The sequence below is a fragment of the Chionomys nivalis genome, chromosome 6, assembly GCF_950005125.1.
Source record: "Chionomys nivalis chromosome 6, mChiNiv1.1, whole genome shotgun sequence".
NCBI classification, from domain to species: domain Eukaryota; kingdom Metazoa; phylum Chordata; class Mammalia; order Rodentia; family Cricetidae; genus Chionomys; species Chionomys nivalis.
This window is the reverse complement of record NC_080091.1, coordinates 12,453,954-12,477,609: the sequence shown is the minus strand read 5'-3', so window position 1 is coordinate 12,477,609 and position 23,656 is coordinate 12,453,954. Positions and strand designations below refer to the sequence as shown.

The 23,656-nt window shown below is 43.2% G+C and overlaps 1 protein-coding gene across 1 annotated transcript in view; it reads right to left on the bottom strand.

Annotated features, from left to right (window-relative positions):
- Positions 1-23,656, bottom strand: part of Adgre1 (adhesion G protein-coupled receptor E1) — an 81,540-nt gene that overhangs the window by 26,937 nt on the left and 30,947 nt on the right. The window contains exons 11-14 of the mRNA XM_057771717.1: positions 10,668-10,845; positions 6,740-6,859; positions 2,731-2,915; positions 1,563-1,733 (exon numbers count right to left, since the gene is read on the bottom strand). Of these exons, the coding sequence (XP_057627700.1) occupies positions 1,563-1,733; positions 2,731-2,915; positions 6,740-6,859; positions 10,668-10,845 (654 nt within the window). The remainder of the gene's footprint in view (positions 1-1,562; positions 1,734-2,730; positions 2,916-6,739; positions 6,860-10,667; positions 10,846-23,656) is intronic.

The following is a 23,656-nucleotide window of genomic DNA, read 5'->3' as shown; positions in this document are numbered from 1 at the left end:
CTGGCAGTACCAATCTACTTCAGAGAAGATGATTGGCATTGAAGAAACTTCATCTAGAGTTTGCTTTCTTTGGGGCAAAAGTTAGCCACTGGGCAAGAAACTGTCCTTGCCTCAACTGCTGACATTATGCTGTCCAAATTGGACAAGCAAGTCACAACAGAAAGTGTCTGCCAAACTTTGTTAAAGTAAGGCATTCCTTCAAAATTCCTGCTTCACAGGTTAGTCTGTCAGATATTCAGGCTTGTAGACTGAAGACAGATGCCCCAATATTACAGAGCAGCCTTGGGTTACCATCCAGGAAGTCAATTGTTTCTATCATTTCTTAGTTTTGGAAATTGTTTGCTCGGTGCTACTTTATTTGGGTAATATTTATATCCTTTCCATGTCTCTGATGTAATTAAAGACTGGATATTTATAGTTTTCTCATTACAAAATACAGAAAAGAAACTCACAAAAGAGGTGTAAAGTGTATAAGTTTGAGACATAAAAGGATGGCAAGGGATTCTAGGGACTGTGGTTTGTAGATGATCTTTCTAGTGAATGGACTACAGAGCATTCTCTGGGGAGGGGATAAGTATGGGGGGTGTCAGAATATCATCAGCCTTCGCTGGCACCCAGAAATTCCCACAACTCAATTTGTGGTTGATGTCTACAGTTTAGAACAAAGAGAATTTTGGTACAAAGCTTTCTCAAGGTTCAGGTACCACCTCCACCACTTACTAATTCCATGATAATGCAGGTCACTAAGCATCAATCTTCTATCCCATGAACTTGACCAATAAACAATTAGCTTCGAACAGAAAGTCACAGCATAAAGTAAGTGCTCATAGAGCAAGACCTGTGAAATATATTGAGTATGCCTGTATGAGACTGTGACACCTCATCTTGGTGGTCAAGGCAAATAAATCTGAAATCCAACAAATGGCCATCTGTTGGGCACACCCATGACAAATGTTATCAGTCAAGCTATGTGAAAGACCCATCCTAGATCTGGTTGGCAGCCCAAATAAAAGGAGTTCTACGGGAAGAGCTTTGCTTTTGGTTTCATTTTCTTCACATCTTGCTGGCAAGTTTATCTATTCTGATATTGTTGTTGCTTCTGTGTTCCTTGGGTGATACAAAAACCCAGATTTTTCAGGTTTCCAATGTGGACAGAAACCCAGAGTTTTCCAAATATCCTTCAGACTGTTAGTGCCAGGCTGATGATATCCAACTCCTTGGCCTGAGTGTTTACTGGGTTACTGGCCTCTCCAGTGTGAAGGCAGCAATATGTAGAATGCATAGGTCATACCATGCAAACCAATATATAATACAGCTCCACTAACACATGATCATTATCCTGTCCTGTCCCTCTTAGAAAGCCTGACCAAGGCAGGGCTATTACATCTGACTTTGTACTTTAGTTCCACTTCTAACCACATCATGAATTCCTCTATCATGGGGCTACGACACACATCTTTCTCCCTCTGTGGTTACTTTCTGCAATACTCAAGACTAGGGGTAAAAACCAATGACGTTCTATCAACACATCTCAAGAAGCATGAAGAGTTGCCAATACTCACTGTGAGCTCCTGAGAAGCCATGATGATGGCCAAGTTTGCCATCCGGTTACAGCTGCACTCTGTGTATGTCTCAGATGCTTTGGTGATCTCACAGCCTGAGCGTGTCCATCTCCCATCCTCCACATTAGGGTTCCAAGAGACACAGATGGGCCTCTCAGACTTCTGCTTTGGCTGAAAGATCAGAGGACCCAGTCACCTGACAACTTCACTGGGATGGATTCAAGGTGACCAAACTCAATCACCATCTGAAACCAGAACTTCCAGGGAATGGAAAAACTGACTATTTCAGTTTGTAGTGTTGCTTTACCTGGTGTTAGACCACACAGTTAGTGTTACAGGGAAATTCCTTTCAGAGCTGGGGAAATAGCTCAGCAGATAGAAGTGCTTGCTGTGCATGCATGAGGAACTGAGTTCAAATCCCCAGCGTGTACATAATAAAAGCTGAGAGTGGAATCATAGGCCTATAGTCCTAGGCCTGGGAAGCAGAGATAAGAGTTTCCATGAGGTCTGCTGATCAGACAGCCTGACTGAATCAACAAACTCTGGGTTTACTGACTGATCTGGCCTCAAAAAGTAAGGTTGAGAGGAGACTGGAGAGATTGCTCAGTGGTTAATGACAATTCCTGCTCTTCCAGAGGAGCTCAGTTGAGTTCCTAGTATCTGTATTAGGTGGTTCACAACCATGTAACTCCAGCTCTGTGGAACCTGATGCCTCTGGACTCCATGGGTACCTGCACTTGTATGCATACACACACACACACACACAAACACACACACACACACAATTGTAAATAATAAATGTAAATCTTTAAGGAGACACCTAACAATCATCTTTAGTTGCCACATTTGCTAAGGACTGCATGCATGTGAGCATGCATGCACACACACACACACACACACACACTCATACATACCTGTACAAATTCATCTACATGAGCATGAACACTTTTTGTATCAGTAGTTGCACTGTGTCACCACTAAGAAAACTTGGAAGAGGGTACACAAGATCTCTCTTAGTAAAGACGAAATGGAAATCCATTTCCTTCACTCAAATATGTTATTGTTTCAAAACAAAACTATCAGTTGTTTCTTAAACAGGTACCGTCACAGCTGGGGTGGCAGGACTCCTTGGGAGATAGACAGGGGTCTCAGGAGATTCTGCACAAACCTGGATGTGCTGGAGGGTGTAGACAACAGTCTTGGAGAAGCCATCCTTCTTTTCCCCAGTCACAATGCCACCAACAACACGGGAATTCATCCTCAGCTTCCAGGAGGCCTGACCATCTTCGAAGAAGCGTTCATCTAAAATCGATTCCATGTTTGCAAAGGAGACAAAAGCCACTCCTGTGGTCCCTGTATGTCCCCAAAATAAAACAAAATAGAATTGCTTATTCTGTTGATAATATACATGACACATTGCACAACAGGCACATGGTCAACATGTGAGCACAGGCAACATGTGCACACACAGGCAACACATATGACATGCACATAGACAGACTCTCCCCGATTTACTCTAAGGTTGAAATACCAGAGAACTTGCAGATCAACTGAGGCATGAGAGAGGAAATAAACCCCATCCACACTCCTCATTCATCCCCGATATAAACAGGGAAGCTTGTGAAACCAAGAGACTTCGTGTACAAAGGAGAGTAGTTTTCAAGAAGCTGAAGGAACAGACCTCATGATTTTTCTTAAATTTTAAAGTGTGCTTAAGTTTAGCTTTGCCTCATCTGTAAGTCTTGCGACAGGACTGAGGACTCAGCAATAGAGAGCTTGTTCGTGTGTGTGAGGCCTCCTGCTCACTACCTAGTGCCATACAAAATACATTGTTTGCAAATTATGCCATTGATCAATGTAACTTAGAAGCCACCGGATAACATACACAGTCATTGTAAAGACACCTGGACTGGAAAGATGTCTCATAAGAGGAAGGTGTTTGTCACCAAGCCTGAAGACCTAAGTTACATAAATTCCCCCACACAGTAAAGAAGGGAACTGAACTGACTCCCAAAAGTTGTCTCCAACTGTCATTTTTGTGCCTTGGTATGTTCATATACGTATGTACTGTCACAAGTAGATGGATGTACGGACAGATGAACGGATGAACAGATGGATGGAAAGGATGTCTAAAAGATTCTTTGTCTCTCCCTCTGCCTCTCTCTGTCTAATTTAATCTACTTACTGTTGTATTAATAAATCCATTATTCTCTAAAATTTTGTCAGAGCAGGTATCCAAGTAGTTAGTTACACTGAATTCATAGTCAAGAGCAAAGAGAGAATGCACATCTTATCCTGCTTGCTCTCTGAACTGCTCATCTTGCTTCTCTGTTCTTCCACAGTCCATGGATCGGTGCCACCCACAACTGGGTCTTCCCAATCAACTAATGTAAGACAAACCCCACAGACACAGGCACAGGCCATCCTGACCTAGTCAGTCTCTCATTAACTCTTCCCAGATGATACTAGGCTGTGAGAAGTGAGTAATTAAATCTAGAAAGCACGGATTTTAAGTGTCAAAAGCAAGACTTGGAGGAAGGGATGAGAAAGGGAGAGGAAAGAAAGACAGGGGAGGGGGAGATATTCCAACCCATAGAATCAGCTTGTACAGCCTGAGTATACAGCCATCTGCTGGGTCCTGGGCACTCTACCCAGGGCCACATCCTGAAGCAAACTGGTGTTGCTTCCTCAGCTGCTAATAGCTCCTCACCTGAGGGTCTCTACCCATACTGGAATTTTTGACATGAAACATTAAGTTCTTAAATATGTAAAGCCAGGCATAGTGGCACAGGCCTTTGATCCCAGCACTTAGGAGGCAGAGGCAGGAGGATCTCCTTGAGGTAGTTATAGGACAGCTAGAACTAAATAAGGCACTACTCCTACCCCATAAAAAAACACAAGATCTGCTATTGGCAGGTTCACAAACTACACTGTCTAGTTTTGCAGAAACAGCCTAGAACTGGACAGGGGAAACGAGATTCATGTAGGCTCACAGACTGACATCAACCACACAACTTGGGAAAGAAACCAAGATGCTCATAGGTGCAGAACCTGAAGCTACATTCCACACAGGCAAGGACATCCCCAGGACAAGGCTGTCCCATTTCCCATTCACCACTCTTCCTGTTATTGTTTGTACTTCTGTTTGCATTTTATTTCATCCCCTTATCTTTGAATGCTTTTGCTACAGTGTGAGTCCACTGCTCACAGTGGGAGTAGGCCATGAGGTATGTGTGGAGGTGAGAGACTAGCATGTGGAAGTCAGCTCTTTCTTTTGTAGGTCCTGGGGACTGAACTCAGGTGGTCAGGCTTGGTGACATGGGCCCTTACCCAATAGCTCCCTAATTCTGCATTTATGGATTTTTTTCTATCTCTTTTATCTCTTCTCTAATTTTTATTCTTTTATTTAGATGTGTGCACTTTTCAACAGAAGTTGCTGTGTTATTCCCATGGTGTGAAAGTGTCTGTAGTAGGAAAGAGAAGCCAAAAGTTGGGAGGCTCACCCAAGAGCACAGAACTGTGTTGGGAAGTCCAGTTTCGTGCCTCAACTTCCATAGTGAGTCCCTGCCTGATGTGAGTGTTCACTTTGGTGATGACATTTCTAGGTGTTGCTATTTGTTCTTTGACTTGGAAGCCTCCTCTGAGGGACCCTGCTCTGCCTGGGACATTCTTGATTGAGAAACACAGTTGATTGCCTAAGTGATGTGTTCCCCAGTTAATATCGGATGAGTCTTTTGAGAACCAATCTGATATTTGCTGTCTGTCCATTCATCTATCTATCTGTGTGTCTGTCTATATCTATCTGTCTGTGTCTGTCTATGTGTCTGTCTGTCTGTGTGTCCGTCTGTCTGTCTTTCTGTCTATCTATCAATATCTGTCTATCTATCCATCTCTGCCTATCTATCTTCTATTTATTCATTTCTTTGCCCTGCTATGACCTAACACTGGATGTGCAAATACCAATGTAGTAATACATAAAAGATGGAAAAACTCAAGGCTAATGCAAAAATGACCAATTCCACAGCAAATGTCAGTGAGGGTGAAATGGGTGAAATCTCAAACAAACAATGCAAAAATATGAGAGCATCAGTGCTCAACTGTAAGCGGGACATTGGTATTACCTCCCTTTCCTCACAGTTCAGGAATCTGCCTAGCAGAGGGGGCAGGGAGATTATAGGAGTCAGAGAGAAGGAACATCCACAGAAAGCCAGCATTATCCAGACATGTCAGAGATGATTCACATGAACTCTCCCAGCAGCTACGGCTGCATACATAGACCAAGCCAGACTGAAAACCCATCCTGGATGTGGGGAGGCTCATGGAGTCCCACCCCAGCTGAGGAACTGTTTGCAGCTGATAGCTACTGGAGAGTCATTGCCTTCACGGATGCGTACCCTGAGAAGCTACCCATCTTCACAGATGAACCTACACCCCTGCACTTACAGGAAGCATGAAGTAAACTTGGTGGGTTTAAAAAACGTACAGTTAAGAAAGGCAAACAGTGCGAGGCAGGGAAGGGATTGGAAAGGAGAAAATGATGGCTGGATTTTATCAAAATGCATTGTATGTATACACAAAATTCTCTACAAAAAAAAATAATTGAAGGGAGAAGAGAGGCAGGAAGGGGAGCAGAGAAAAATGTAGAGCTCAGTAAAATTCAATTAAAAATTTCAAACATTAAATGTTAAACAATATTTAACAAAAATCAAACAGGACACAGATAAACTCAATGAATCCAAACAGGATACAAATATACAGCTGGATAAAATAAGAAAGGCAGACTGACCACAAAAGACACAGTCAATAAACGAAACACTGGCAGCATCACAGTGATATGATAGAAAAGAGGATCCCCCCCCAAGAAAAATCAAATTTTAGAACTCAGTGGAAAGCATCACAGTAGAATGATCCAGATCGAGGGCTCACCACAGCTCAAGAGATCAAGAGTCCCACATGGCTGGTGGCCACACTCTACTGGGTGGTGACAGCACCATATTCCATGTCATGCCCTTAATGTTCGACATTCCTGCCATGTAGAAAACTCTGAGTGCATAGTGCTATCCCTGCCTCTCCTCTCATCTGTTCTCCACCATCCGTATCTGCCTTGCATGACTATGGATGATTTGTAGGGCAGGTGGACTGATGCTCCACTACCTTGGTGCTCAGGATGACTGTACCTGTGGATTCTGATTCCTCGATGATGGAACAGCTAACATTCATCTCATCACCTCTGGCTTTCAAGTTAAAGGAGACATTCTCATCATTGCATTCTTCATTGATAACTTTGCTTTCGATGTCTAAAAGGAAAATGGAGTGTTTTTGTTAAGACATGAGAAAGTATATCTATCTTGAATTTTATTTCTGTCCAGCGAAGATGCACAGGGACTGGTGGCGTGGTTCAGTGATGAAGATCACTTGCTGCTCTTTCAAGGACCCAGGATCAGTTTCCAAAACCACCTGCACCTCCAGGGGATCCAGTGCTCTCTTCTGGCCTTCACAGACACCTGCACTCACATGTACATACTCACAAATAGACACGCCAAGACACATAATTTAAAATAATGAAAAGTAGATCTTTAAAAAAGAAAATATGCATATATATATATAGTTGAAAGCAAAAGGAAACCATGGAAAACCAGTTCATTGTAGGGAAACTCTTGAGTCCTGATGGATGATGGGAAGTGTTACGTTTGGAGTACAATTCACCGTAGCTGTGATTTGGGCTTTAGTCAGGTCACTTAAGGAAGAACACAGCAAGCAGACAGAAATGATAAAACAAAGTGCGGAAGCTATAGAGACCAGATCAGATACTTCCGGACCAGAGGTCTGAGAACTAAACAGCCAGTCACAGTCCTGAATAGCACAGGGTACCATGGGGGACATCTTCTCCTGGGTGAGAGTGTCCCCTGGCCATCTCTACCACAGACATCTTTCTATCACCGGCTAAAGAGTAATTGATGCTTACACCTTGGAAGGTGCCTGAGAATGCTACACACACCCCCAGCCATATTCAAGACACTGTAGCAGTAACTCTTTCTGTTCTAAAGGCATGGTATTTCTACTTGGGCTAATTTTTTTCTTTTTTTTTAATTCTCAATTTCCCTTCTCACAGAGTTGGGAGACCATCCTGGACAAAGGGTGCTGGAGGGTAACCTATCCCAAACATGTTTGAGTCTGAAGGGGATCCCATCCCACCTCCACAGCTGGCTCAGTAAGCTTAAACAGCACAGAACAATGCATCCATGTGTATTATGCAGGCCTTAAAACAAAGTAGTGAGAAGCCTCGCTGTAACTTCAGAAGGGGTTTTTCACATCTGGGATATAGCTCAGTAGGCATAGTGCTCACCTCACAAGCATGGAAACTTGGGTTCTGTTCCCAGAAGCCTCATATAAGAGACATGCAGGGATGGTGGTACACACTTGCAAATAGCACTAGGACCTATTGGCCATCTGAAGCCATACAGTGAGTTTCAGGGCAGGGAGAGACCCTGCTTCAAAGAAACATGGACAGCGCCTAAGAGAAATTAAAGCCTAGCATGTCTTCTGGCCTCCACTTGCATGCACATATACACATTCACACCTGCACACACATGAAGACAAAGAGAGGGGAGCAATCATATTTTAAGGGGATGCATCAGAGAGCAATAGAGTTGAAGTCAGCTGCAATAATTTGATTGTGGAATTTCCCCCTAAGAATACTTACATTGAAGGCTTGGTCCCCCATTCATGACACCAGTGGTAAGTGGTGGAAATCTTAGGCTGGGAGCCTGGGACAAAGTTAGGTCATTACTGGCATCCCTTAGAGAACTATTGCTCTTGTGCTCACTCTGTCTCTCCCACTCCTTCCCATAAGCATGAAGGGAGACACCTCTTCAATCCACACTCTTCCATAATGTGCTGCGTTTCCACAGACCCAAACCAACCATGGTTGAACCCTCTAAAAACATGTGCCATAATCAACCCTTTCCATTATAAAGTTGATGTGTCTCAGGAATTTTTTGCAGTAACAGAAAGCTGACTGATATACCAATAGCATCAAAAGTCAGTACCAATACCAGAGAGTTAAATGCCATCCCTATCCCCAAATTTCCAGTGCTGCCCCAACATCTCACTTCAACAAAACTTTCAGTACTTTCTCCCTTTTTTTCCATGAGTCTTTCTCCTACAAAGCCACCACTGCCCACTCTACTTCAGTCACACTGGCCTCTTGACTGCTCCTTACAGCTTCAGCTATTTTGGAAATCACTCATCTTGAAAGTGTGGTGGTGTGGGTCTTTAATCTCAGCATGCAAGGGGCTGAAGCATGCAGCTCTCAATGAATTTGAGGCCAGTCAGGGGTACGGAGTGAGCTGAATAAATTGTACTTCTAGCATGTACATTATTGTGTAGTAAGTGGCATTTCATTTGTATTTTAATAAATAAAACTTGCCTAAGGATCAGAGAGTGAAAGAGCCCCACTGCTCAGCCTTACAGACCAGGCAGTGGTAACATACCTTTAATCCCAGTAGCCACATTAGTTGCTGTAGAAACTGGGTGGTACATGCCTTTAATACCAGTGGTGCACACCTTTAATCCTAGCCCTAGAGAGGATTATAAAATGGGAAGAAACAGCTCTCAGTCTCAGTCTCATTCTGAGGTTCCTGGAGGCAGGATCGCCATTTCAGACTGAGGTAGAGGTAAGAGCCAGTGGCTGGCTGTTTTGGTATTTGGATCTTCAGAGTGAACCCCAATTCCTCTCTCTGAGTTTCTATTAATCATGCTTCATTTGGTGCCCAATGTGGGGCACAGATTTCTGGGGGGGGGGAGCTGTTTGCCTGAGGCTTTTTAGCCACCTGCCCAGTGGAGCTGGGATTGGAATGACACCCCTAGGAATGGAAACCCAAACCTAGCCAACCACCTGAGTTCAAGAGAAGCACTAGCACCCCCAGCTCCTCCACACCCCTCCTTCCTCCCGTCCCTGATATCCATCCTGTGTTAACCATGTGAAGGATTTCTGAGAGAACCAGTTTAAAGCAAGAAACACTGACTTCAGAGGGTTTGAGCCATTGTGGCAGTCAGGAGTCAAAGGGAAAGAGTGAGAAAGTCCATGCCTGCAAACTGCCCCTTCCTTCTCCTGTTTGACCCAATGGGCACTGTCAGCTGCTATACAGCCCCACCCTCACTCCAAGGGGGCCTTCCCCACCCACTGCCTTCCCACAAACCAAGACACCTCGAGAGATGCCATGGAAGATACACCAAGAAAGTGCTTTGCCACTCACAATTTGCCAGCACACTGCCCTGGTCATAGTCCCTGATTACACTACATAGAATATCTTAGTTCATAATTTCCTCAGTCTATGGGATTTTTTCTTGATAGCATTTTATCTATATCACATATATCAGATGTCTAAATTCCTAAAGCTGATAAAATACTACCTATATTCGTATCCCTGAATCAGAGCAGGTATTAAAAAAGAATTTCCAATATCCATGGGACTGACCAATACGCAACGGCTAACTGGAGTGAGAAGTGCATACAAAGATCAGTGGCATCCAATATCCCCAAGTGGTCAGCAATCAAGCATGTATCAGTCAGGAAAGGATAAGCCATGGTACAGTAACAAAGAGCCCCCAAGTCTTCCAGGATTAAAAATAACACATATTTCTCGATAATTCTTTGGGTCCTTCATGAATTGATTTGCACCCTATTTTTACTCTAAGACACGAGAACGTGGAATAGCTGCGGTGCTAAGATGCTCAGTCACTAAGGGAAAGGAAAAGAATATTCTAAAATTTGTGACATAGTCACAAATTCCTTCCTAATGCTACATCGAGAAGTAAAATCCACCATCATCTTGGCAGGGAAAACTGGAAATAGCTAAACAAGAAAATGATTATCACATCTTAAATCATATAGTAGACATCCCACATATGTGCATTGAATGAATTAAGGACACACGCTCGGTTTCCTCTCTAATCCTGGCCAAGTGATTGATAAATTGTCAATGTCACTAATATATGGACCTGCCTTGCTGTGCGTTAGAGGTTTGGCATGTTGGTGAAAGTCATGAGAATCCAACTATGCCGTCCCTGAAAATCAGCCTGGCCCCCAAGGCTATGCAGTACCTAGGTTTTCTGTCCGAATGGTCTGACTGACGTTTCTGGAGGGTGTCAGAAGTGTGGCCAGCATGGCACTTTCCACAGTCTCCAGCACGATGGTGCCCAGGGCTGATGTCTCCTCTCTGCTGATCTCAGTCCGCATGGGTACTTGCTCCAGCACAAGGGAGATGCTCATAGCTGCACTCTGCAAAGAAACATTTCCTAATGTTTTCACCCCTCCCACTCCTCCCTTTCCTCCTCCCACCTGCTCCTTCTGTCCCTCTTCCTCCTGTTCTTCCCCCTACTCCTTCCCCTCCTTCTCCTGCTCCTCTTTCACGCCCACCCCTCCTCCTCCCTAGGTTCCTCCTCTTCTTGCTCCTCCCATACCTCTTTTTTCTTCTCCTTCCTCCCTTCTTCCCAACTCCTCCCCTGCTCACTCCCATCTTTCTTCTACTCCTTTTCCTCCCCCACTCCTCCTCCATCTTCTCCTATTTCTGCTCCTCCTCCTCCCCTTCTCTCATTAGCAAAATGACCTATGTCATCTTTAGCACTAGGAAGCAGAAGACTGGGGCTAGTGTGCTATAAAGATTTGCATTGGTATAGATCTTGGTCTATTGACACAAATTTTAGGTCAATTTTGTTATATGTATATTTCTGTTCTTGACTGAGGTATTGTGTTTGTACAGCTCATTTTAAAATGTAGTGTAAGCTGCACTGTGGTGACACACACCTTTAATCCCAGAACTCAGGAGGCAGAGGCAGGAAGATCTCTGTGAGTCTGAGGCCAGCCTGGTATAGTTCCAGGACAGGCTCCAAAGCTATGGAGAAACCCTGTCTCAAAAAAAATGTAATGTATAATTAAGAAATATGTTAACCAACGATAGCCTTTGCTGGATAGGATGTGGAGTAAGGGGTACACTCATCCATTGCTGGTGGGAATGCAAACTTGTGCAACCACTTTGGAAAGCAGTGTGGCGGTTTCTCAGGAAAGTCGGGTTCAACCTACCTCTCGACCCAGCAATACCACTCTTGGGAATTTACCCAAGAGATGCCCTATCATACAACAAAAGTATATGCTCAACTATGTTCATAGCACCATTGTTTGTAATAGCCAGAACCTGGAAACAACCTAGATGCCCTTCAATGTTAGAATGGATGAAGAAAGTATGGAATATATACATATTAGAGTACGACTCAGCAGTAAGAAACAATGACTTCTTGAATTTTGCATGCAAATGGACGGAAATAGAAAACACTATCCTGAGTGAGGTAAGCCAGACTCAAAAAGAGGAACATGGGATGTACTCACTCATAATGGGTTTCTAGCCATAAATAAAGGACATTGAGCCTATAACTTATGATCCTAGAGAAGCTAAATAAGAAGGTAAACCCAAAGAAAAATATATAGTTATCCTCCTGGATATTAACCTTCATCAGGCGATGAAAGGAGACAGAGACAGAGACCCACATTGGAGCAATGGACTGAAATCCCAAGGCCCAAATGAGGAGCAGAAGGAGAGAGAGCACGAGCAAGGAACTCAGGACCGCGAGGGGTGCACCCACACACTGAGACAATGGGGATGATCTATCAGGAACTCACCCGACTGGGTCTAAAAAAAGCATGGGATAAAACCGGACTCGCTGAACATAGCAGATAATGAGGGCTGCTGAGAAGTCAAGAACAATGGCACTGGATTTTGATCCTACTGCACGTACTGGCTTTGTGGGAGCCTAGGCTGTTTGGATGCTCACCCTTACTAGACCTGGAAGGAGGTGGGAGATCCTTGGACTTCCCACAAGGCAGGGAACCCTGACTGCTCCTCGGGCTGCTGAGGGAGGGGGAGTTGATTGAGGGAGGAGGAGGGAAATGGGAGACGTTGGCAGGGAGGAGGCAGAAATCTTTAATAAATAAATAAATAAATAAATAAATAGAAATATGTTAATAGATAACCATCTATAATAGTCAAGCTTTGTAATCATGTTAGTTAGGTTTTCTAGCTATATAGAGATATATTTCAGTTAGACAGATAATCTTCAAACCTTTCAAAGACCTATGGAATATGGCATTTAAAATGTTTTAAGAACTTAGGACTTTTCATGACAGTGAGACACAGCTGCTCCTGGCAGCACCAGTTACTTCCAAGAGGAAGATGGGCATCGAAGAGGCTCTTCATGGAGTTTGTTAGCCATTTGGGCAAGAAACTGCTCTGCCTGGACTCCTTGATATTATGCTGTATAAACTGGACTGGCAGAACCCACAGAAAATGACTGCTGAACTTGCCTAAAAGTGAAACTGTCCTTTGGGGTTCCTGCTTCATGAAAGAGACTGCCAGACATTCTGCAGGACACAAAAAAGTGTCCTGACAAACTGCCAATATAGGCTGAACTGTCTTTGAAATTTCCTGCTTCATGGAAAACTCTGCTGGATACTATGGGCCTGTAGGCTGAAGATGGATGCTCTAATGTTACAGAAGAACTTTGGGTGACTGTCCAGGCAGTGAGATGTCTCTGTCAATTCTAGAGTTTTGGAAGTTACTTACAGTGCACTTCATGTTTACTTAGGTAATATTATTTCCTTCTGTATTCTTGATGGAGTTGAAGAATAGATAGGTATAGTTTTCCTCAGTTAAGATGAAAGATAAAGTCGATATAAATGTTATAACTATAATTCTTGCTTGATAACTGTTTTGTTATATATAATTTTACTGTGCTGAAGTTAAAACCTTCTGAAGAGATAGCTCAGAGGTTAAGTGCATTGCCTGCTCTTCCAAAGGTATTGAGTTCAATTCCCAGCAACCACGTGGTGGTTCACAACCCTCTGTAATGAGGTCTGGTGCCTTCTTCTGACCTCAGGCATACACACAGACAGAATATTGTATACATAATAAATAAATATTTAACAGTTTCCTGCCATTTCACTAAGGCTACCAACCCAGAGCAGTGAGTTCTTGACTAGAGGGCAGGCCTCAAGGTCCCCGCCAGGGAAAGCGGGCCCCTGCTGCTGGGGCTGCAGTCTCTGCTGTGATCTGCTGGACCTGCTCTGCCTGCGCCCTACTTCCATTAGTCCCTGGCTCATTGGGGCATCCAGGAGTTCCTGTGTAGGTGCCAAGAAGTTTCATCGGGACGGGTGAGTGTGTGCTATCCTGGGGCGGACTGTCCCAGTAGAGAGCACAAACACCCCTCCCCCAGCTCCTGCTGCAGGGCTTGCTCTCCTACACACCCGCCCCCACCCCCACCCCCAAACCTGCATTGTCTGCAAGGTCCTTAGCTGTGGAACAGTTTCCTGCCATTTCACTAAGGCTACCAACCCAGAGCAGTGAGTCCCTGACCAGAGGGCAGGCCTCAAGGTCCCCGCCAGGGAAAGCGGGCCCCTGCTGCTGGGGCTGCAGTCTCTGCTGTGATCTGCTGGACCTGCTCTGCCTGCGCCCTACTTCCCTTAGTCCCTGGCTCATTGGGGCATCCAGGAGTTCCTGTGTAGGTGCCGAGAAGTTTCATCGGGACGGGTGAGTGTCCAGGTAGAGAGCACAAACACCCCTCCCCCAGCTCCTGCTGCAGGGCTTGCTCTCCTACACACCCGCCCCCACCCCCACCTCCAAACCTGCCTTGTCTGCAAGGTCCTTAGCTGTGGAACAGTTTCCTGCCATTTCACTAAGGCTACCAACCCAGAGCAGTGAGTCCCTGACTAGAGGGCAGGCCTCAAGGTCCCCGCCAGGGAAAGCGGGCCCCTGCTGCTGGGGCTGCAGTCTCTGCTGTGATCTGCTGGACCTGCTCTGCCTGCGCCCTACTTCCATTAGTCCCTGGCTCATTGGGGCATCCAGGAGTTCCTGTGTAGGTGCCAAGAAGTTTCATCGGGACGGGTGAGTGTGTACTATCCTGGGGCGGACGGTCCCGGTAGAGAGCACAAACGCCCCTACACTAAGGCTACCCAACCAGAGCAGCCGGCAGGCCTCAGCAACCCCCGAAAGGGAGCGCAGGCACCTCCAGCTTGTACTGCAGTGTCGCCGGTGTTCTACTGGACCCCGCCCGACCCCTTGCATTCGGCCTTCTTTACGCGGGTCATTGGAATACCACGCATCCATGTTTTGGTGTTGAGGAGTTCATCTGGAAGGGAACGGTTCCTGCCCCTACACTGAGGAGATACACCTAGAGAGTTAGTCACAGCAAAGACTGGTCCAAGACATCAGGCCTCTCCTGGCTCCATTTGAAGGAAAAGATGGGCAGGCGCCAATGCAAGAATTCCCCCAACAACTTGAAAGGCAACGTGACATCACCAGGATCCAGGAATCCCGAAATGAGAAGTCTAAACCCTAATACAGAAGAATTAGAAGAATTCGACTCAAAAGTGAATTTTATGAAAATAATAGAGGACCTTAAACAGGAGGTGAAAAACTGCCACAACCAATTAGAGATTACAAACAAAAAGGTAGAGGAAATGAATAAATATCTCAAAGATACCCAAGAAAACCAAGAGAAACAAGAAAAAGTAATCAAACAGGTAAGGGAAACGGTTCAAGACTTGAAGAACGAAGTGGAAGTAATAAAGAAAACACAAACCGAGGGAAGGATGGAGATGGAAAATTTGAATAAACGAACAGGAACTACAGAGACAAGTACCACCAACAGATTACAAGAGATAGAAGAAAGAATCTCAGACACTGAAGACACCATAGAGAAAATAAACACTCTCATCAAAGAAAACAGCATAACCAACAAATTCTCATCACAAAACATTCAGGAAATCTGGGACACAATAAAAAGACCAAACCTAAGAATAATAGGGATAGAAGAAGGAGAAGAAGTACAGCTCAATGGTCCAGAAAATATATTTAATAAAATTATAGAAGAAAACTTTCCCAACCTTAAGAAAGATATTCCTTTGAAGGTCCAAGAAGCATACAGAACACCAAATCGACTGGATCAAAAAAAAACATCTCCTCGTCATATAATAATCAAAACACAAAACATACAGAATAAAGAAAGAATATTAAGAGCTGCAAAGGAAAAAGGTCAAGTTACCTATAAAGGTAAACCTATCAGACTTACACCTGATTTCTCTATGGAAACCATGAAAGCCAGAAGGTCCTGGATAGATATACTGCAGAAACTACGAGACCATGGATGCAAGCCCAGACTACTATACCCAGCCAAGCTTTCGTTCACTATAAATGGAGAAAACAAAGTTTTCCAGGATAAAAACAAATTTAAACAATACGTAGCCACAAATCCAGCCCTTCAGAAAGTAATAGAAGGAAAATCACAAACCAAGGAGTCCAACAATGCCCACAATAACTCAGACATCTAAAGACCCTTCACCAGCACAACTTGAAGAAGGGAAACACACAAACTCTACTACCAAAGGAAAGAAAGAAAGAAAGGAAAAATGACCGGAGTTAACAACCACTGGTCATTAATATCACTTAATATCAATGGACTCAACTCACCTATAAAGAGGCACAGGCTAAGAGATTGGATACGAAAACAGGATCCAACATTCTGCTGCTTACAAGAAACACACCTCAACCACAAAGACAGACATCTACTCAGAGTAAAGGGCTGGGAAAAGGTTTATCAAGCAAACGGACCTAAGAAACAAGCAGGTGTGGCCATACTAATTTCTAAGAAAGTTGACTTCAAACTAAAATCAATCAAAAGAGATGGAGATGGACATTTTTTACTCATAACAGGAACAATTCACCAGGATGAAATCTCAATCCTGAATATATATGCCCCTAATATAAAAGCACCCACTTATGTAAAAGAAACGTTACTAAAACTCAAGGCAGTCATCAAACCACACACACTAATAGTAGGAGATTTCAACACTCCTCTCTCACCAATGGACAGGTCAATCAGACAGAAACCTAACAGAGAAATAAGAGGATTAAGGGAGGTAATGAATCAAATGGACTTAACAGACATCTATAGAACATTCCACCCAAATAGGAAAGAATATACCTTCTTCTCTGCAGCTCATGGAACCTTCTCGAAAATAGACCACATACTCGGTAACAAAGCAAACTTACACAGTTACAAAAAAATATCGGTAACCACCTGTGTCTTATCAGATCACCATGGACTAAAGTTAGAATTCAACAACAATGCTATCCCCAGAAAGCCTATGAACTCATGGAAACTGGACAGTCAACTACTGAACCTCACCTGGATCAAGGAAGAAATAAAGAAAGAAATTAAAGTCTTTCTTGAATTCAATGAAAACGAAGACTCAACATACTCAAACCTATGGGACACTATGAAAGCAGTGCTAAGAGGAAAATTCATAGCATTAAGTGCCCACTTAAAGAAAACGGAGAAAGCACACATTAGAGACTTAATAGCCCACCTGAAAGCTTTAGAAAAAAAAGAAGCAGACTCACCTAGGAGAAGTAGAAGACTCGAAATAATCAAATTGAGGGCTGAAATCAACAAAATAGAAACACAGAAAACAATCCAAAGAATCAATGAAACAAAAAGCTGGTTCATGGAGAAAATCAATAAGATTGATAAACCCCTATCCAAACTAATCAAACGGCGGAGAGAGAATACGCAAATTAACAAAATCAGAAACGAAAAGGGAGACATAACCACAGACTCAGAGGAAATTCAGAGAATCATTAGATCTTACTACAAAAATCTGTATGCCACAAAATTGGAAAATGTTATAGAAATGGACACTTTTTTAGATAAGTACCATATACCAAAGTTAAACCAGGACCAGGTGAACAATCTAAATAGACCTGTTAGTCGCGAAGAATTAGAAGTTGTTATAAAAAACCTCCCCACCAAAAAAAGCCCAGGTCCAGATGGCTTCAATGCAGAATTCTACCAGAACTTCCAAGAAGACCTAATACCTATACTCCTTAATGTATTTCACAATATTGAAACAGAGAAGTCATTGCCAAATTCCTTTTATGAAGCTGAAGTTACTCTGATACCAAAACCACACAAAGACACAACCAAGAAAGAGAACTACAGGCCAATCTCACTCATGAACATCGACGCAAAAATACTCAATAAAATACTGGCAAACCGAATCCAAGAACACATCAGAAAAATTATCCATTATGATCAAGTAGGCTTCATCCCAGAGATGCAGGGCTGGTTCAACATACGAAAATCTATCAATGTAATCCATCATATAAATAAACTGAAAGAAAAAAACCATATGATCATTTCATTAGATGCTGAAAAAGCATTTGACAAAATTCAACATCCCTTTATGATAAAGGTCTTAGAGAGATTAGGAATACAAGGGTCGTTCCTAACTATAATAAAAGCTATTTATAGCAAGCCGTCAGCTAACATCAAATTAAATGGAGAGAAACTCAAAGCTATTCCACTAAAATCAGGAACACGACAAGGTTGTCCACTCTCTCCATACCTCTTTAATATAGTGCTTGAAATTCTAGCAATAGCAATAAGACAACATAAGGGGATCAAAGGGATTCAAATCGGAAAGGAAGAAGTTAAACTTTCATTATTTGCAGACGATATGATAGTGTACATAAGCGACCCCAAAAACTCCAGCAAAGAACTCCTTCAGCTGATAAACACCTTTAGTAGCGTTGCAGGATACAAGATCAATTCCAAAAAATCAGTTGCCCTCCTATACACAAAGGATAAGGAAGCAGAGATGGAAATCAGAGAAGCATCACCCTTCACGATAGCCACAAATAGCATAAAATATCTTGGGGTAACCCTAACCAAGGAAGTAAAGGATCTATTTGACAAGAACTTTAAGTCAATGAAGAAAGAAATTGAGGAGGATACCAGAAAATGGAAGGATCTCCCTTGCTCTTGGATAGGGAGGATCAACATAGTAAAAATGGCAATTCTACCAAGGGCAATTTATAGATTCAATGCAATCCCCATCAAAATCCCATCAAAATTCTTCACAGATCTTGAGAGGACAATAATCAACTTTATATGGAGAAACAAAAAACCCAGGATAGCCAAAACAATCCTATATAATAAAGGATCGTCTGGAGGCATTACCATCCCTGACTTCAAACTCTATTACAGAGCTACAGTAATGAAAACAGCGTGGTACTGGCATAAAAACAGAGAAGTCGACCAATGGAACCGAGTAGAAGACCCTGATTTTAACCCACAAACTTATGAACACCTAATTTTTGATAAAGGAGCTAAAAGTATTCAATGGAAAAAAGAGAGCATCTTCAACAAATGGTGCTGGCAGAACTGGTTGTCAACGTGTAGAAGAATGAAAATAGATCCATATCTATCACCATGCACAAAACTCAAGTCCAAATGGATTAAAGACCTCAATATTAGTCTGAACACACTGAACCTGATAGAAGAAAAAGTTGGAAGTACTCTACAACATATGGGTACAGGAGATCACTTCCTACGTTTATCCCCAGCAGCACAGACATTAAGGGCAACATTGAATAAATGGGACCTCCTGAAACTGAGTAGCTTCTGTAAAGCAAAGGACACTGTCACTAAGACAAAAAGGCAACCCACTGACTGGGAGAAGATCTTCACCAACCCTGCAACAGACAAAGGTCTGATCACCAAAATATATAAAGAACTCAAGAAACTAAACTTTAAAATGCTAATGAACCCAATAAAAAAATGGGGCACTGATCTGAACAGAGAATTCTCAACAGAAGAAATTCAAATGGCCAAAAGACACCTAAGGTCATGCTCAACCTCCTTAGCGATAAGGGAAATGCAAATTAAAACAACTTTGAGATACCATCTTACACCTGTCAGAATGGCTAAAATCAAGAACACCAATGATAACCTTTGCTGGAGAGGTTGTGGAGAAAGAGGCACACTCATTCATTGCTGGTGGGAATGCAAACTTGTGCAACCACTTTGGAAATCAGTGTGGCGATTTCTCAGGAAATTTGGGATCAACCTACCCCAAGATCCAGTAATACCACTATTGGGAATATACCCAAGAGATGCCACATCAAATGACAAAAGTATCTGTTCAACTATGTTCATAGCAGCATTGTTTGTAATAGCCAAAACCTGGAAACAACCTAGATGCCCTTCAATGGAGGAATGGATGAAGAAAGTGTGGAATATATACATATTAGAGTACTACTCAGCAGTAAAAAACAATGACTTCTCGAATTTTGCGTGCAAATGGATGGAAATAGAAAACACTATCCTGAGTGAGGTATCCCAGACTCAAAAAGAGGAACATGGGATGTACTCACTCATAATCGGTTTCTAACCATAAAATAAAAGACATTAAGCATATAATGTGTGATCCTATAGAAGCTAAATAAGAAAGTGAACCCAAAGAAAATCATATAGTCATCCGCATGGAGAGGGGGAAGTAGACAAGATTCCAGGGCAAAAACTGGGAACTTGCGGGTGAGGTGGCATGGGGCAAAGGGGAAATGGGATGAGAAATATGAGAAGGGGAGGATGGGAGGAGCTCGGAGGATTGGGATGGTTGGGATATAGGAAGGATGGATACGGGAGCAGTGAAGTATATATCCTATATAAGGGAGCCATCTTAGGGTTGGCAAGAGACTTGACTCTTGAGGGGTTCGCAGGTGTCCAGGAATATGTCCCCAGCTGGTACCTTGGGCAACTAAGGAGAGGGAATCTGAAATGACCCTATCCTATACTGATGAATATCTTGCATATCACCTTAGAACCTTCATCTGGCGATGGATCGAGGTAGAGACAGAGTCTCAATTTGGAGCAACGGTCTGAGCTCTTAAGGTCCAAATGAGGAGCAGAAGGAGGGAGAACATGAGCAAAAAATCAGGACCACGAGGGATGCACCCACCCACTGTGACAGTGGAACTGATTTATTGGGAGCCCACCAAGGCCAGCTGGTCTGGGACTGAATAAGCATGGGTTGATTCCGGACTCTCTGAGCATGGCGGTCAATGAAGACTGATGAGAAGCCAAGGACAATGGCATTAGGTTTCGATCCTAATACATGAACTGGCTTTGTGGGAGCTTAGCCTGTTTGGACGCTCACCTTTCTGGACGTAGATAGAAGGACCTTGGTCTTCCCGCAGGGCAGGGAATTTGGACTGCTCTTCAGTATCGAGAGGGAGGGGGAATGGAGTGGGGGGAGGAGAAGAGGAGTGGGGATAGGGGGAGGGAAGTGGGGGGAGGGCAATATTTGGGAGGAGGGGAGGGAAATGGGAAATGGGGAGCAGGTGGAAATTTTAATTAAAAAAGAATAAAAATAAATAAATAAGTAAAAAAAAATAAAAAAATAAAATAAATAAATAAATATTTAAAAACCTTCCTTTTTATTTAGATGGAAAATGGGAGGTGATTTGGGATTCCCCTCTATAAGCTGTGAATACCATTGGTTAATAAAGAATCTGTCTTGAGCCTGTGAAAGGGCAGAATAGAGGTGGGTGGGGAAGACTGAACTGAATGCTGGGAGGAAGAAGGCAGAGTCAGACAAAAACCATGTAGCCACCGGGCGGTGGTGGTGCACGCCTTTAATCCCAGCACTCGGGAGGCAGAGGCAGGCGGATCTCTGTGAGTTCAAGGCCAGCCTGGTCTAGAAGAGCTAGTTCCAGGTCAGGAACCAAAAGCTACGGAGAAACCCTGTCTCAAAAATCCAAAAAAAAAAAAAAAAAAGAAAAAGAAACCATGTAGCGCCACCAGAGATAGACACTGGATGGAATTTTGCCTGTAAGCCACAGCCATGTGGTGATACACAGATTAATAGAAATGGGTTAAATTAAGATGTACAAGCTAGCCAATAAGAAGCTAGAGGTAATAGGCCAAACAGTAATTTAATTAATACAGTTTCTGTGTGGTTATTTTGGGGCTGAGCAGCCAGGAACAAACAAGCGGCCTCTTACAATACTAGTGGGTTCTGGGCTACTTAGCCATTAAAGGCTATTTTGAATGACAGAGAGACCCTGTCTCATAAACAAAAAGCCAAAAGTGACATCTGCTCAGTTCCATTTCTAGACTTCAGGGCCCCATTAGGAATATTTAAGCCCAGTCTTACCTTTGCAGGCCACAGCAAGCCGGTGTCTGAGCCAGCTTATACTCCACATGCTGTTTGACCTAGAAGCTTCTTCTATGGATTAATCTCTCCAGACAAACTTGAAAATTTCGCAAAACCCTCCCTCACTGGTAATCATTTAAATTGTTTTCTGAAATATTAAGTTCTCAAGAAGTTGCTTAACAGTTTGAACATGAAATTCAGTCACATAGTTCCCGACAGAATCGCTAGGGAAGAATGCTGTGTGAAGCCACATGTGTGAACAAGCAACATGACACATATATGTGCTAAGGAGAGAGAGTTATGAACTAACATTCGTGTCTTATCTAGTGAGGCACAGGAACAACAGCATTTGATATGTACTTCAGAGACTCATATTGTGCTGGAGTGCTAAGAATAAATGAATGATAAACACTCAACCCAAGACAGGACACGTATGTCATATCTCTATCCCAACACCCAGGGAACATTCAGATGTGGGGACATGATGGAGGAAGGTCATTGGTTAATTAATAAAGAAACTGCTTGGCCCTGATAGGTTAGAACATAGGTGGGTGGAGTAAACAGAACAGAATGCTGGGAGGAAGAGGAAATGAGCTCAGAAGCAAGGTCGCTCCTCTCCAGGGCAGACGCAATGAAGCAAGCTACCAGGTCAGACATGTTGAATCTTTCCCGGTAAGATTGGTGCTACACAGATTACTAAATATGGGGTAGGCAAGATGTAAGAATTAGCCATTAAGAGGCTGGAACTAATGGGCCAAGCAGTGTTTAAATGAATACAGTTTGTGTGTTGTTATTTTGGAACATAAGCTAGCCAGTCGGCCGGGAGCTGGGTGGCAGGAAGCGGCCTGCAGCTCCTTTAACAGGGACAGAAAGAACGAAAGAGCTGGAATATGGGGGAGAGCTTCATGAAATGTTGCTGCCAGATACAACATCACCATGGCAACAACAGCAACAGTGGACATCTGCAGAAGACCTGACCACAGGAGGAAAGAAATACACGAATAAATCAGCTTTTAAATCCTGCATTTAACTTTAGAGATCCAGAATCAAACACTGAATGTTTATTCGGTATACTAAACTTCTTGGTTAGTGCTCGACAGACAGTTTGACCGTGTGTGTGTGTGTGTGTGTGTGTGTGTGTGTGTGTGTGTGCATGTGTGTGTATGTGTGCATGTGCATACGTGCACATGTGCATTCTCACATGTGTGTACACTGAGAAGATAAAACAGTTGCTGTACTACTTTTTTTGTCAACTTAACACAAGATAGAGCCATCTGGGAAGAGGAACCTCAGCTGAGAAAATGTCTTCATCAAACTGTCTGCAGGCAAGTCTGTAGTGCATGTTCTTGATTGATGGTTAATGCAGGAAGGTCCAGACCACTGTGCTATCTCTGGACTGGTGACCCTGGGTTCTTTAAGAAGGCATGCTCCATATATTTTTCATGAACATTCAATTTGAATTATCTAGTATGCATAGTCTCTCACATTAAAAAGGGTTTTATTAAAATTTTTCTTAAAAACATACTTGGATTGTTGGAACAACTGATAATTTTTATAGAAATCTTATATTCCATTTCTAGGGACTGTTAATAAAATGTATCATGTCTTGAAGAAAAAAAAGAAAGTAGGCTGAACAAGTTATGAGGAGCAAGCCAGGAAACAGCACTACTCCATGGCCTGTGTATCAACCCCCTCCTCCATGTTCCTGACTTGCATTCCCACCTGATGTACTACAAACTGTAAGTTGAAATAAGCTCTTTGTTTTTCATATGGGGCCCACACTCACTGTCCTCCTGACCCAGCCTCCCATGTGAAGCACTACAATCATGCTCCAGTACACAGAGTTTCCATACCTCCCACGTGGAGCACTACAGCCACACTAGAGGACTCAGAGTTTCCACACCGCCCGTGTGGAGCACTACAGTCACACTAGAAGTACACAGAGTTTCCACACCTCCCACGTGGAGAACTACAGCCACACTAGAGAACACAGAGTTTCCACACCTCCTGCGTGGAGCACTACAGCCACACTAGAGGACTCAGAGTT